This window comes from Sciurus vulgaris (assembly GCF_902686455.1).
Source record: "Sciurus vulgaris genome assembly, chromosome: 2".
NCBI classification, from domain to species: Eukaryota; Metazoa; Chordata; class Mammalia; order Rodentia; family Sciuridae; genus Sciurus; species Sciurus vulgaris.
In genome coordinates this window covers 180,528,783-180,545,194 of record NC_136462.1, presented here as the reverse complement: position 1 = coordinate 180,545,194, position 16,412 = coordinate 180,528,783, and the positions used below count along the sequence as shown (strand labels likewise).

Sequence of the window (16,412 nt, the reverse complement as noted above, 5' to 3'; positions counted from 1 at the left end):
TACTCACTGACGTTTTTGGTGCTGGGATTGAACCAGGACCTCTGACGTGCTAAGCACCCAGGTCTCAAATCCTAGCACTTGAAATCTATGGTGTTTTTCCCCCTCAGTAATTTCCCCCCGGTGGATGTACCACCAGATCTTCCAAGAAATTCTGGGATGCCTCTGTGGATAAATTGGACTAACGGAGTACGTTCCTCAGTTATGTTTTCCATATTCACTCAGGACTTGCCTTCTACCCTCTACTCTCAGAGGACCATTTATTCATTCGGTCAACAAGTATTTATTAAGTACTTTTTATCTGGCAGGCTCTTTTCTAGACCATATGTATGCAGTATTAAAGGAAAAAAATGGAAAATGGAGGAAGATTCAATAGGAAATGAACAACAAAACAACCACCAAAATCATAACATAGAGTACGAATGACAAAAAGGTAACGCATAGGATGATGTCAAAGAGTTATTGGAGTGGGCTTACTTGAGACAGGGTGTTCAGGAGAGTGCCCTTTGAGGACATGATGGTGGAGATAAGACTTAAGAATGAGACAAGCCAAGCGTGCAACAAGCTGGGAAAGAGGGCTGTAAACAGAGGAAACAGCAATAGCAGGGTCTTGAGGCAGGAAGGGGCCTGGCATGTTTGGGGAACACAGGAAAGACCAGTGTGACTCCAGCACAGTGAATGAGGAGGGCAGGGGATGTGCTGGGAAAGAGGTGAGGCCAGCTCCCAGAGGCCCCTGGAAGCGGTGGTAAAGAGCTGGGGTCTTAAGGACAGGAAGTTCAGAGTTTTAAACAGGGCTGAAACATAATCCCATCTTTTTCCTTTTCTTTCTTTCTAAAATGGAGGTGTGATTTACAGGTAAGGCAATACAGAGACCACATGTGTATAGTGTAATAAGTTTTGAGAATTGCTCTGCCTGCCAGTTTTCCAAAGTGGTCAAAGCATTTTATATTGGCATCAGCTGTATATGAGAATTTTCCTATCCTTACCAACACTTGCTAATGGCAGTTTTTTGGTGTGCATGAGTTTTTATGGAGGTATTTTGGTAGATGTAAAATGATATCTCATTGTGATTTAATTTGTATATCTTTGACGCATATGATATTTAAGTTTTTCTTATGTTTTTTGGTCATTCGTATACCTTCCTTTAGGAAGAGTCTGTCCCAAGGTTTAGCCCATTCTTTTGTTTTTTGTTCCTGAGATCAGTTCTGTGTTGCCTAGGCTGGCCTCGATCTCCTGGGTTCAAGGAATCCTCTTTCCTTAGCCTCAGCTTAGGCCATTTAAAAATTGGACTTGTTGAGCTGGGGTTGTGGCTCAGTCGTAGAAGTGCGCCCAGCACACGTAAGGCACTGGGTTCAAGCCTCAGCACCATGTAAGAATAAATAAATAAAACAAAGGTATTGTGTCCACCTACACTAAAAAATCTTTTAAAAAATTGGACTTGTCTTTTTATTATTCAGTAGGAGTTGTTTATATACCGATCCTTTGTCATATATGTATACCATGAACATATTTTCTACATTAAGGTTTATTTATTCATTTTCTTTTCAGTATCTTCTGAAGACTAGATTTTTGTTTTTTATGTTTATTTATTTATTTACTTTTGCAGGGCTGGGATTGAACCCAGGTCCTTGAGCTTACAAGGCAAGCACTCTGCCAACTGAGCTATATCCCCAGCCCTGAAGACTAGATTTTTAAAAAAATATATTTACTTAGAATTAATTTCACATTCACGAAAAACTTGAAAAAATAAAGCGTACAAAAATCATCTGAATTTCCTTTACCTTCTGTTAACATTTAACCCCATTTGCTTTATCATTTGTCCTCTCTCTGCAAAAACACTTGGACACATAGTTTTTTGTTTTCTTTTATTAAGGCACTATAATTGTACGTAATGGTGCGGTTCATTTTCACATACTCATATAAGCATGTAATTTAATTTACTCCATTTCAGTTTCTGTCCCCGTTTTCCTTTCCATCCTCCCTCCCCCTATTCCCTTTCCTCTACTCTACTGATCTACCTGCCACTCATTTACTTATTTATTTTTAGTTGATGCTTTAAACATATACATTAAAGTGGAATTCACTGTGGTATATTTATACAGAAACATAGTGTAATTTTGTCAAATTTGGTTTTCATTTTCTCCCCTTTCCTGTTCCACCTTCTTCCCCCCTCAATCTCCTTCTTCAATGTCATCGATCTTCCTTCTGTCTTCATGATATCCAACTTTTTTCCCCCCTTATTTTGTTCTTGCTTTCACATATTTTATGAGTCTGGCTTATTTCACTTAACATGATGTTCTCCAGTTTCATTCATTTACCAGCAAATGCCATAATTTCATCTTGAAGTCTGAGTAAAACTCCATTATGTATACATGCCACATTTTCTTAATGCATTCATGTATTGACAGGCACCTGGACTGACTTCATATCTTGGCCATTGTGAGTTGTGCTACTATTGATGTGGCTGTATCACTACGGCATGCTGACTTTAAATCTTTAGGATATATACGAAGGAATGGGATATCTGAGTCATGTAGTGGTTTCCTTCCTTGTTTTTTGAGGAATTCCCATACTGATTTCCAGAGTGGTTTTACTAATTTGCAGTCCCACCAACAATGTATGAATGTACACTTTTCTTCACATCCTCGTCAGCATTTATTATTATTTGTATTCTTCTTTTTTTTTTTTTTTTTGGGTGCTGGGGATCCAACCCAAGGCCTTATGCTTACAAGGCAAGCACTCTACCGACTGAGCTATCTCCCCAGCCCCTATTATTTGTATTCTTGATAACTGCCATTCTGACTGGAGTGAGATGAAATCTCAGTGTAGTTTTGATTTCCATTTCCATGATTGCTAGAGATGTTGAACACTTTTTCATATATTTGTTGGCCTTTTGAGAAACGTCTGTTTCAATCTTTTGCCCATTTCTTGATTGTATTTTTTTTTATGTAAAATTTTTTGAGTTCTTTTTATTTTCTGGATATTAATCCTCTGTCAGAGAAGTAACCGACAAAGATTTTCTCCCATTTTGTAGGCTCTCTCTTCACACTCTTCATCATTTCCTTTGCTGTGCAGAAGCTATTTTTTTGATGCTGTCCCACTTATTGATTGTTGGTTTTATTTCTTGAGCTTTTGGGGTCCTGTTAAGGAAGTCAGTTCCTATACCAATATGTTGGAGTGTTCATCACCCTGTTTTCTTCTAGCAGTTTCTGGTCTAATTCTGAAGTCTCTCATCCACTTTGATTTGACTTTTGTGAGAGATAGGGCTCTAGTTTCCTTCTCCTACAAATGGATATCCAATTTCCCCAGCACCATTTGTTGAAATGGCTATCTTTTCTCCAACATTTGTTTTTGGCACCTTTGTCAACTCTCAATGAGTGTAACTATGTGGGTTTTTCTCTGTGTCTTCTCTTCTGTTCCATTGATCTTTCTGTCTATTTTGATGTCAGTACCATGCTGTTTGTGTTACTATAGCTCTGTAGTATAATTTGAGATCAAGTATTGGGATGCTTCCAGCATCACTCTTCTTACTCAAGATTGTTTTGGCTTTGCTGGGTCTTTTATTCTTCCAAATTAATTTTAGAACTGTTTTTTTCTAGTTACATGAAGATTGTTTTTCTGATTAATTTGAGAGTAGCTGCAAGCATCACGGCCTAAACACACACTGTGTATTTCCTAAGAATAAGAACATCCTATTATCTTATTACAAGTTGCTGACTAACATCAGAAAATCTAACATTAACATAATATTTTAATCTATTGTCCATACTCTAATTTCATTAATTGTCCAATGATGTCCATTATGGGTTTTCTCCCATTCTAGCACAGGATCCTGTGTGCAATCACTCATTAGATTATCTCTTTGGTATCTCTTAATCTAGAACATTTCTACAGGATTTCTTTTTCTTTTATAATGTTACCATTAAAAAAAATTGAACATTCCTCATTTAAGGTTTGTCTGATGTTTCCTCAATTAGATTAATGTTATACATTGGTTAGAATATTATGTAAATTCTTTATGTTCTCCTCAAGGTTTAATATCTAGAGGCACACAATATCCATATGCCTCTTATTAGAGATGTTGATTGTGATCATCTGTTCAAGTGGTCTGATTTTTCCACTTTGGAGTTACTAGTTTTCTCCTGGCAATCAATAAACCATCTAGGAGATACACTCTAGGTTCCTTGCAAATATCTTGCATCTCATCGAAACCACCCTTATTTAGCAGTCATTGATATTCTTGCCTGAACTAATCTTTGTTATGATGGTCGCAAAGTGATTTTACAATATCAGCATTCTTTCCTCATTTACCAGTGACCATCAGGCATTCTACTGTACACAACTGTCCTTCCTTCTCTTCCACTGGTTTATTTATATGAGTGGGAATTCATGGCTTTCTAATTTTAATGATTTCTAATTTATTACTGTCCTTAATTATTTTGGTGCTAAAATCGTCCCAGATATACTCAGAGTAGGAGCTCCCTCAAGCCTGTTGCTTTGCTATCGAGATGTGTACCCATCATAATTCTGAGTAATTCCTTACTTTATAGCATAAGGTGTTCCAATCTCATTTTGTACCTCCTGCACTCCAGTTCTGGAATGACCATCTTCTCAAGGAGTCCTGGTTCTATAAAAAAAAAAAAAAAAAAAAAAAAAAAAATTTAAGTGAACATAGAGTAAAATCGACGTTTTTGTGTACAGTTCATTTCAATGCATGTAGATTTGTATAATCACCATCAAAACAGGACACAAACCAGTTCCATCAATTCAAAAAATGTCTTGAGCTATCTCTTTGTGGTTATACTTCCAATTTCACCCCTATTCCTACCTAACTCCTTGCAACCACTCATTCTGTAACCTATCACTATTGTTTTATATCAGAGTTTTGTCTTTTTGAGGATGTCTTTAAATGAAATAGTATAGTATGTGAACTGTGAAGCCACTGGGGACTGGAGATTCCTTTTTTGATAGGTTTGTCAAATATGAATTCAAATCCTTTAAAAGTAATAGGACAATCGAGGTTATTTATTTCATCTTTAGTAAATTTTGGTAGTCTGTGATTTTCAAAGAATTGTTCCATTTCTTCTAAGTTGCTGAACTTATGTGGATAGAATAGTTCATAGTCTTTCCTTATTACCCCTTAAATGTCTGTGGGGTCTATAGTAATAACTTCACTAATATTGGCAATTTGTATCTTTTCTCTCCTTTTATTTTCAGTTTTTCTAGAGGTTTATCTAATTTTAAAAATATTTTTAAAGAACTAGCTTTTAATTTCCTAAGTGTTTTCTTCTCCACCCTGATTTTAATTTCATTGATTCCTGCTCTAATAGTTATTATTTCCTTCCTTTTTTTTTTTTTTTTGACTAAGGTTTAGTTTGTTTCTACTTGTCTAGTTTCTTTTTCAAAATTTTATTTATTCTTTTCAGATATATAAGACAGTAGAGTACATTTGTCTAGTTTCTTAAGGTACCAGATTAAATTATTGAGACTTTTCTAATATAAGCATTTGATGTTATAAATTTCCATCTAAGCACTGCCTTAATTGCATTCTAAAATTTTTGAGTTGTTTTATTGTTATTTTTGCCCAATCCCAAATAGTTCATAATTTCACAAGGCATGCTGGTACATGCCTGCAATCCTAGCTACTCCAGAACTGAAGCAGGAGGATCATACGTGAGGCTAGCCTGGGCAACTTAGTGAGAACTTGTCTCAAAATTAAAAATAAAATGCTGATTAGTTCAGTGATAGAGTGCCCCTGGCTCAATCCCCAGTACCTGCCCAGAAAAAAAATCATAATTTCACTTGAGATTTACTATTTGACATTTTGACCATTTAGAAGTATGTTGTTTAATATCCAAAATGTTTGGATATTATCCTGAAATCTTTCTGTTTTCTCTTCTCTTTTTCTGGGGATTAAACCCAGGACCTTGTGCATGCAAGGCAAGCACTCTACCAACTGAGCTATATCTGCAGCCCAATCTTTCTGTTTTGATTCCAGTCTATTCCATTATGATTGAAGAAAATACTTTTCATAATTTAAAGTCTTCTGAATTTGTTAAGGTTAATTATATAACCCAGTGTATGGTCTACTTTGGTGAACATTCCATGTGTGCTTGGGAAAAAAATGTATATTTTGCAGTTGTTGAATGAACTGTCTTATAGATCTCAGATCCATTTTGTTGAGTTCTCTATGCTCACTGACTTTCTGTGTCATAGTTGTATAAATTATTGAGATAGGAGTGTTATTCCAACTATCCTTGTGGATTTTCCATGAATTTTCCTTTCAATTCAATAAGTTTTTGTTTCATGTACTCTTCTGGTGTTTAAAATTATGACATATTCTTGATGAGTTGATGCTTTTATAATTATACAATTTCCTATTTACAATTAGTTATTTTCTTTGCTCTGAAATCTACTTTTTCTGACATGAATATAGCCACTGAGCTTTCTTTGGATAAGCATTTTCACATTGTATCTTTCTCCATACTTTTACATTTAGCCTAGCTATATCTTTATTATTGTTATTTTATTTTGAGACAGGGTGTCACTAAGTTGATGAGGCTGGTTTTGAACTTGCAATCCTCCTGCCTCAGCCTCCTGAGTAGTTGGGGTCACAAGCATGCGCCACTACACCTACCTGCTATGTCGCTCATATTTTTTTAAAAAATCCATTCTAACATCTTCTGTATTTTTTTTTTCTGGTTTGCTTTAGTATATTGAATATCTTTCTAATATAAACTATGAGAAAGCAATTCCAATTTAATGGAAGAGATGCCAAAAGATTCAAGATTAATGTTATCCACTATTAGCATGTAAAACTGAGGGAAAGATCAGTGAATCGTGCTCATAGGATTCTGCCCCCATGGGAGATGGAAGGGTCAATCCAAAGCCACTGATGGAAAGATGAAGAAAGATGGACCCTCAGAGCATGAGTTTCTGGCTAGAATTTGTTCCTTGCTCACTATGTCAATTTCTTCTCCCAGTTCCTTCAGGCTGATTCTCTAGGTTAACGTGGTGATCATGTTTGCTGTAGTAGAGGAAGGAAGTGACGGGCTGAACCCAGGGCAGTGTTGAAAATCTTCCCGAATCACACTGGGCCCACACTTCTCCAGGGAAGATGGACAGAGGGAAAGGAGGTGCTGGCACCAAGGGAGGGCTTAGCATAGGGCTCTGGAAAGTTCAGAGTAGCTGGAGGCCCACGTGGCGGGACACACCTGGATAGCAAAGAACTCCTATGGCCAGGAAAGTCTGTAGTGCCCATACAAGGGACAGCAGTCCAAACCCTATCATGTATAAGCAGATGGAGCCATATGCGGAATGACAAAGGGACTTGCCCTAATCTGTCTCTCAATATGGGACTGACCCAGCCCCATTAAGCCCATGGTGGGCAGCCCGGGAGAGTGGTGGTCAGGGTAGCCCAGTGTTGGACAGGACGCCATGGCAGACAGACCCCATCTGGTTTCTGAGGTGAGCTGGTATCTCCATTCCTCAAAGCCTTTGGACATGCACAGAACTGAAGGAGGCCTTGCTGGCTGAGAACTTTGGAAAGCTCCCTCTAGTGAGACTGCGCAGGGGTGGCAGAGTGGGGACTGCCTTGAGAAAGCAGCTGAGGAATGGATGGATTGGGATTTCCAGAGACTTCAGAGACGATGCCTGGTCTGATAGGAACCATGATTCAATGCTCTGACTTGGGGCTAATTTGCTGAATGAGGTAGTTCCATCCTGACCTCTCTAGGCAGGGTTGGCCTGGGAAGACAGAAAATAGGCCTTCCCAAGACTCATGGGGATGAAAAGTGGCCAAGAAAAGCTAGATTTGGGCTCCCAGAATACAATGAGAAAAATAGAGGGCTGTAAAGGACTCTAGGTGCAGGCTGAGCTGATGGTGCCTTCTGTTCATGAGTCTGATCCTGACATTGGCTTGGAGGCAGAGGTGACCCTCCCCTGATCTTCCAAAGCCCCTAAGGAGATAAAGGGACCAGTTGGAGGATGGGCCTTCGGGCACCCAAGGGCACAAGTGTGTGACGGCCACCCCTATGGAACTCAGCAGGGACCACAAAGTTCCAGCCTCAGTTTGTTCTCAGAGCAACAAGCATGGCATGGGGTTTGGGGGCTTCAGTCTTGGAGACAAGGGCAGGGTTGCAGGTCTGTCTTCTTGGCCTGGGAATATTTGGGATCCCCCAGCTGGGCCATCCAGATCACCCTTCTGGAATCGCCAGCTCTCTCCTCTCTCCTCAGTGGACAGGAGAGTGGGTGGGAGGGCAGCTTTACCCAGCAGGAGACACCATCTCCTCTCCATGGGACACCCAGCCCCTCTCCTGGGCAGGACCCCCAGGGCCACACAGGCGTGTCTAGATCTCCATGTCCACAGGGCGAATGGTGCCCGTTTTGTGCTCTCTGACCCACAGCTCTCTATCTTTGGCCGGGTCTACTTTTCGAAGCAGTTGGTCCACAGGCTCAACTGTGCTTTGGTTGAACGTGTCCGTCTCGTGCCGCAGCTGTGTGTACTGGCACAAATGTTGCCGGATCATCTCCACCCTCTCCACTTCCAGCCACTCCAGCTCCAAAGTGGTGGTCACCATCTCTTCAAACCACTTGGACTGGGCCTGGTTGTAGAGGTCCACACATCGCATGAGGTCATCACCAGCCTGTGTGGACTTCCTCCGTGCCTTCTTGATGTCCTCCTCCGTCTTGTTGCTCAGCTTGATCTCCAGCTGCTGGGTCTTCACCTCCAGGTCTCTCTGCCGCTCTGTGAGGGCTTTCTGGGCCTTCTCCACTGATGCACAGCGGCTGGCGAGTTGCTTGCGGAGGTCAGCGATATGGTGGTCACACTTTTTCATGTCTTTCTTGAAGTTCTCACGAAAGTTCATTAGGGGCTTCTCTACCTCACTGTGAAGCTTGGTGAGAACTTGAGATGAACTTCTGCTTCATCTGCCAGGCTCTTCTTCACCTGAGCCCATGCTTCTCCCAGGGAGCCTTCCTCTTGTGCAGCCAACGAGTTCTGAGAGAGCTTAGTCAAGTTCTTTGCATATTCTTCTTCAATCTTTATCCTCTCTCGGATGAATTCAGACATTTCTTTCTGCATTTGTTTGCCCTTCAGTTGCTTTTGGAGCAGCAGTTCGAACCCCGCCCCGGCGCCATTGCCTTGGGGGTCTTTCTTATCAGCCCAGAAGTAGTCACAGTAGCTCCACTCAGTTGGCTTCAGCAACTGCTGTTCAGGCATTGTGACTGGGTGAGGGAATGTCACGCAATTTATGATCTTCTCTGTGTGGTCACCTTTATTTTCAAAATTATATATTTTGTCCTCATTGCCTGAAGTTCTGTCTTCCAAGTGGTCTCCTCTGTTGGTGCTACTTTCCATTGAATTTTTATTTTGGTTTATTGAGTCTTTCATTTCAAAGATTTCTTCTAGATTTCTTCTCAGGATCTTTATCTCTTTCTTTAAGATATCTTCCATCTCCTGAAACATAGCTCTGATTTCACTCTTGATATCCTCCTTAAAGTCGTGAAGCAGTTTTACTAAGTATATTCTGAACTCCTCTGACATTTCTTCCACTGGTTTGTCAATGGAGTCTATAATTGGAGCATCCTGGTTTGTTTGGAGTGCTTTATTCCCTTTTTTTTTTCCATTTTGTTTGTGTGTCTTCCCATTTAGTCGTGGGGATCTGAGGCAGTACAGTTTCTACCCTGTAGATTTATAGTGTCCCTAAAGGTTTCCAGTACCTCAAAAATCTGGGTTTGGGTTTCGAAGGCTCCGCCACGCAGCAGTCCCAAGATGGCTCCTGGATGGCAGATGACCGAAGAGCTCACATCTTCTGTATTTTAATAGATGTGTTTAATAATGTTAGGATTTAGAGTTGTCATTTTATTATTTATTTTCTATTTTTTTCCTTCTTTTGTTTCTTGTTGTCCTTTCCTGTCCTCTTTGAATTATTTGAATTCTTTCAGTTTTCTGTCTCATTTTTTTTTTTACTGCTCATTTTGTTTAGTTACTTTTCTAAATGACTGCTAAAGGAATTACAGCATACATGCACAAACTTTGGGTTTACTTAAAGTCCTTATTTTACTATTCAAGGGGAATGTAGAAATGCCACCACTATATTATTCCCTTTACCTTCCCCTCTTATGATGTAGTTGTCTTATATTTTACATTTACACACATAGAAAACCTCATCAGACAATATTATAACTTTTTTTTGAGACGGGGTCTCCTAATATTGCAAGTGATCCTCCCCGCTCAGCCTCCCAAGTAACAACACCACGCCCAGCTTATAACTTTAGTTTTTAATCATCAAACATTTTAAAGAACTCAGAGAAGAAAAATGGTCCATTATATTTACCCAGATACTTTCCCTTTTTGTTGCTCCTCCTTGATTCCTGATGTTTCTAGTTACCTTCTGGTATCATTTTCCTTCTCCCTGAAGAACTTTCTCTAGATTTCTTTTAGAGCAGGTCCACAGGAAATACACTCCTTTACTTTATCTTCATCTGAGAACTATCTTTATTTCATGCTCAATTATCATGGGCATTTTCATTAGATATAGAATTCTGGGTTAATTTTTTTTAACATGATAAAAGTGTTGTTTCATTTCCTTTTGGTCAAATTGGTTTCCGACAAGTAATATGACATTTTTACTCTGTCTACTTTCAGTAATTTTTCTTTGTATTCGGTTTTCAGCAAACTGATTATGAAGTGTTGTATCATGGATGTCTGTTGGTTTATTTTGTTTGGTGTTTTCTGAATTTCTTGGACTCATCAACTCTGTGAAGTTCTCAGACATTATTTCTTTAAATAAGTTTTCCGTTCTGTACTCTTGCTCCTTTCCCTCTGAAACTCCAATGGCATAAGAGTTGTGTCCTTATGCTCTGCTCATTTGAAAAATAATTTTTCTCTGTCATTCAGATTGAATAATTTCTATCATTCTATCTTCAAATTCATAGACTCTTTCATCTGCTATCTCTATTCTATTATCAAATCTGCCAGGGATTTTTTAATTTTGGTTATTATATTTTCCATAAAGTCTGTAAGTGATAACCTCTAATTTTACTATTAGTACTTTCTGTTATTTTTTTATTCCTTAATCAGGCTAGCTAGAAGTTATCAGTTTTATTAAAATTTCCAAAGAACTATCTTTTATTTCCAGATTTTCTCAAAATTTCTATATTCTACTTTAGAGTTATAAAATCCATGTGGTTTTAATTTTTATTCATTTGAAAATATTTTCTCATTTCCTTACTGATTTCTCTTGGACCCCTGGATATAAGACATGTAAGAGATATGTTTGCCCTATTTTCAAAATTTTTGGAGATTTTGCCATGTAACTTTTCATTAGTGGTTCCTAATTTCTCATGTGCTTACAATAGGCAATATAGCATACTCTATATTATTCAACCTATAAAATGTACTAAGCTTCTTATAGTCGAGTATGAGGTCTAAACTAATGAATAGTCCAGATGTACTTGGACAGTGCGTATTTTTTTCTGTTTGGGGTGGAGAGCCCAATAAATGGCAGTCAGGTCCATTTAGCTTACATTGTGTCATTCAAGACTTCCTTACTGATTCTATGACTATTTGTTCTACCAACTGCTAAAAGAAAGGTGCTGAGATCTCCTACTATAATTGTGTATTTGTCTATTTTTTCTTTTCATCTGCCAGTTTTTATTTAATTGTTTGAAACTTTGTTATTATATGCATACACAGAACTGCTATGCCTTTTGGATGAATAGACCTTTTTATCAAGAAATAGTCCACTTAACTTTTTGATGCTCCTTTATCCCGAATTTCACTTTGTCAAATGTAATGACAAATGAGTGGAGCCATTAACTTTCAGCTCTAGTGTGTGTGTGTGTGTGTGTGTGTGTGTGTGTGTGTGTGTTAAGGGGTACTTTCCACATTCCAAGTCTTTTTGTTTTTTATTTTGAGACAGGATCTCATTAAGTTGCTTAGGGACTTGCTAAATTGCTGAGGCTGGTTTTGAACTTGTGATCCTCCTGCCTCAGCCTCCAGAGCTGCTGGAATTACAGGAGTGTGTCACCTCCCTGGCTAACTTTCAGCTGTCTTATGGATCCTGGTTGCTGTCAGTATAGGATATTGTTTTAATCCTATGTCCTTTTATATGCGTGTCTATTTTTTTCATCCAGTGATATTTATATTAGTTACATTGTGTAACAAATTACAAAGTATTAAGGTGCTTATTAACTCAGTTCTGTCAGTCAGAAGTCTATTATGCTGCAGCCAAGTTCACTGATATAGGTTTTTTGTTTGTTGGTTGGTTGGTTGGTACTAGGGATTGAACTCAGGGGCACTTGACCACTGAGTCACATTCCCAACCCTATTTTGTATTTTATTTAGACACAGAGTCTGAGTTGCTTAGTACCTCGCCATTGCTGATGCTAGCTTTGAACTATCAATCCTCCTGTCTCAACCTCCCCAGTCACTGGAATTATAGGTGAACACCGTGGGACTGCTAAGGATTTCTTCTTATTTCCTTGCTGGCTGCTAGCTGGTGGCTCCCCTCACCACCTAGAGGCTGTGTGCATGAATCTTCCTGTGACTCTCTCACAATATGGTAGTAATAGAATCCCAGGTCAGCGCAGAATCTCCTTCCCATCAAATCTCCCTGGCACTTTGAATCTCTCTGACTTTTGCCACCAGAGGGAGAAAATTCTCTTCTTTTAAATAGTCCATTTGATTGGGTTAGATTCCCCTAAACAAAATTCCTATTTCAGTATCAATTGATTGATAATCTTAATTACATCTGCAAAACCCCTCTGGGGCTAAACTCACAGGGTCACTTTTTTCTCCTCTTTTAAAAAATTTATTTGATACCTATTATACCACATAGCATATTTTAAACACTGACATATAACTCCCTAATAAGATAAAGCAAGACAGAAATTTATCTTATTAGAAACAAGATACATCATCATTTATTGTCTTCAAACATTATTGCACTTTAACTTCCATAATTTGATAAAGCATTTATGAAATAATCTGCAGACTAGTTTTAACAAACAACACCTTTTAGCAAACATGTCTGTCCTAAATCATTTATTAAGTATGAACTTTACAAACATCATACTTACGTTGGCGGTAACAGTGGAGTCGGAGAGTATTGGGCCTTCTCCAAACTTCAGGGTGAGAACCACCAATAGGGCAGTGGAACTTGTGGCCCTTTCCAAGGCCACGACTCTTAAACAGCCTGCAGATGTTAACATCAGGGAGATGTTAGACCGCGCATCTCCCTGTGCTTGTGGACTGGTTTGGTGATCCATTGGGTGTCGGGATTTCTTCTGATAGCTTTCTGGAATGGATCAAGGAGGATAACCTCAAAGAATTTGTATGTGGAATCTTGGCCAACTCAGTAATACTCAGAGCTCTCTTAGCACCACAGTGGCGTTCAGCTCCCTCCTCAGCAACATACTTAAGGCTTTGAGCAAACTTTAGCTGGTTAACACCATGATGGACAGGCTTGCCATACGTCGCACCCGTAGGAACTGGGCGTTTGCTGCCACCGCAGCGCACAGGAATCCTGTATATGACGTGAACTTGCTTGACCTTGTATCCCAGTCTGCCGCGCTTTATGCGGCCGGGCGGGGCGGGGAGCCCTGTGGAGCCCAGAGAGCTAGCAGTACTGCCAGCAGCAAACCCTCAGAAGAAAGCGCACCACATCCGACTGCTTCTTCCTCCAGAGCTCCTGGATGTACTTGTATGCGCCCATCTTGGCTCACCTGATGGCTGCCGCCAGACAGGAAGGAGCCTTTCTCCCCCACCCGGCCACTTTGAATTCTGCCTACTACACCACTACTATACTTTTTAAAAAGATTGTATTTTACAACAATTTTAGAGAAAAACTGCAAGATACTAGTCTCTGTACACCTTTCCTCTCTCTTTCTTTGATGTTAACATCTTACATAACCACAGCACGAAGCTCAAAACCAGGAAATTTACGTTGATATGATATTATTAATGAATTTACATTGAATTTTATAATTTTCCCCACTAATGTCCTTTTTCTCGTGCAAGACTCATTCTTAGGATCCCACATTGCAATGAATTGTCATGACTACTTAGTCCCTTCAAACTGCAACAGTACCTCCAGTTTTTATGTTTTATGACTTGACTCTTGTGAAGAGTGACAGACACATATTTTGTAGAAGTTCTCTGAATTTGGGTTTGTTGAGGTTTTTGCATGATTAAATTAAAGTTATTAACTTTTGGCAAGAACTCTGGAAATAATTCATATTTCATCCCTTATTCTTTTTACCTTCCCCAGTAGGTAACCTTTTCAATAATTTCTGATTTATCCTCCCTGTATGTCCTTTGCACAAATAAGCAAATGTATGTATATATTATATATCCTTCGTTTTTTGCATAAAATGATAATACTATATGAGTTTACTAGGGCTACCATGGTAAAATACTCTAAACCAGGTGACTAAAATAACAAATTTATTTTCTCATATTCTAGAGACTGCAAGTTGTCCACAGGTTTGTTTGCTTCTCAGACCTCTCCTTGTCTTACCGACATTTGCCTTTTCTTTGTGTGCTCATGTGATTTTTCCTCTGTGCACACATTCCTGCTGTCTCTCTGTGTGTCCAAATTTCCTCTTCTCATAAGGGCTCCAGTCAGATTGGTAAGTCCTACCCCAACAGGACTCAAGTAACCTTTAATTGTCTCTTTAAAACATACGTCTGCAAATACAGTCATATTCAAAGGTACTGGGGATTATGACTCCAACCTACTATAAAGTTTGAGGACATGAAATTCAGTCCATGAAACTCTTTTATACTTTATTTGCACCAAACAGAATATCGTGAAAGTCACTCCGTATCTGTTAACAGAGATCACCCTGAATCCGTGTTGTAGTGGAACACATTGTGTTCTGTACCTTGGTTTAGGTACCCACACTTCCTATTTATGGACACTTAGATTTTATCCCCATTTTATAAACACAAGCAATCCTGACAATTAATAATTGCATTGATATGTGTTTTCATACTGTTGGAGATTCTTAGGATGGCTGTGTCAAAAGATAGCACCTGTAATCCCAGTGGCTGAGGCAGGAAGATCCTGAGTTCAAAGCTAGCCTCAGCAACTTTGTGAGGCCCTAAGCAACTCAGTGAGACCGTCTCTAAGTAAAATATAAAAAAGGATTGAGGTGAGAATGTGACTCAGTGGTAAAGCACCCCTGGGTTTAATACCTGGTACCAAAAAAAAAAAAAAAAAAAAAAAAAAAAAAAAAGGGGCAAATCCAAAGAGAGAAAATAAATACATAAGTGGTTGACTGGTGGGGTGAGGGTGGGCAGGAATGGGAAATAACTACTGATGCCTAGGAATTTCTCTCTGGGGTGTGGAAATGTTCTAAAATTAAATTGTGGTGATGCTTACATGACTAGGGCTACAAATCAGTCAATTTATGATATATGAAAAATATTTCAATAAAACTGTAAAAAATGAAGGTAACAAGATCAAGAAGTCTCTCTCTCTCTTGGGGTCAGAAATCCCTTTTGAAATCAAGGGGCAACAGGGTAAGAGGACTGGCCCAGGTCACACAGGTCATTTATTCCACTATAAAAACACTCCTTCAAATAGCTCTGGAGAAGTTCTGGCAGATTCTTCCTCCACCACCATCTTTTCTTCCTTCTGTGTCTCAACCTCTGCTAGTATCAGGTACTCTGTACTCTGCTTTCACATAAATTAGCCCATATAAGATTTAGTTTTCCCCAAAACCCTGGGAGGCATTTTTTTTGTCCATTTGCACATGAAAATTTCCAACTCAAAAATAATCAGTATTTGTCCAAAGTCACACAGCTGGAGTTACAATGACTGGACTCCAAACCAGGTCCCTTTCTGTGATTCACCTGCCATCCTGGCCCAAAGAAGCACAGATCCCTTTGTGAACTGAAAGGAGGACAGGCTTGTCTGTGACTGCATGGGGACCAGGGGTCTGTCTTCCAAGCTGAAAGCAGGGGCAAAGCCATTTGGTAGCAGCCTCTGGGCCTCCATGATCGAAGCCTTTTCTCAACCCATCCAAGCTCTCTGGCTTCCTGCTTTTCTCACCCTGCTGCTGAGGCGCCAGGGACAAGGGGAGGAAGGACACCTAGCCAGGGCAAAGCCATTTCTTGGAGATCTCAAGCCCCAAACAGATATGTTCCCTTAAACATTTTCTGCTTTAAAAAGGATGGTCTGGAATTAAAATTTTAGCCTTGAAACTCTGCTCTTCTCCGCTGCGGAGTCTTCCTGGGCCATCCTCTGCTCTCTGTCCTGTTTTGCTGTTATTGCATCCCGGGCGATGGACCTGGGGCCTTGCACAGGCCAGGCAAGTGCTCCCCCACTGAGCTCCACCCGCAGCCTGAGTTTGGCTAAATGGAGACTTGGACATGCAGGAAAGAAGGGGGACAGAGGGGTGAAGGG

At 39.6% G+C, this 16,412-nt stretch overlaps 1 protein-coding gene, 1 long non-coding RNA gene and 1 pseudogene across 3 annotated transcripts in view; all 3 read right to left on the bottom strand.

The window, feature by feature from the left end:
* Positions 1-3,146: 3,146 nt before the first annotated feature.
* Positions 3,147-16,412, bottom strand: part of LOC306654612 — a 62,017-nt gene continuing 48,751 nt past the window's right edge. Inside the window, exon 4 of the long non-coding RNA XR_013761989.1 lies at positions 3,147-4,624. This is a non-coding gene — a long non-coding RNA (uncharacterized lncRNA). The remainder of the gene's footprint in view (positions 4,625-16,412) is intronic.
* Positions 8,056-9,688, bottom strand: LOC306654866 (growth arrest-specific protein 7-like). Its single transcript, XM_079128821.1, is given in 2 exon segments — positions 8,056-8,896; positions 8,899-9,688. Coding segments are annotated over 2 exon segments (1,194 nt in total). The 5' UTR covers positions 9,542-9,688; the 3' UTR covers positions 8,056-8,345.
* LOC306653735 (large ribosomal subunit protein eL15-like) lies at positions 13,049-13,715 on the bottom strand (annotated as a pseudogene). The gene has a single exon. The product of its transcript is annotated as a large ribosomal subunit protein eL15-like (transcript).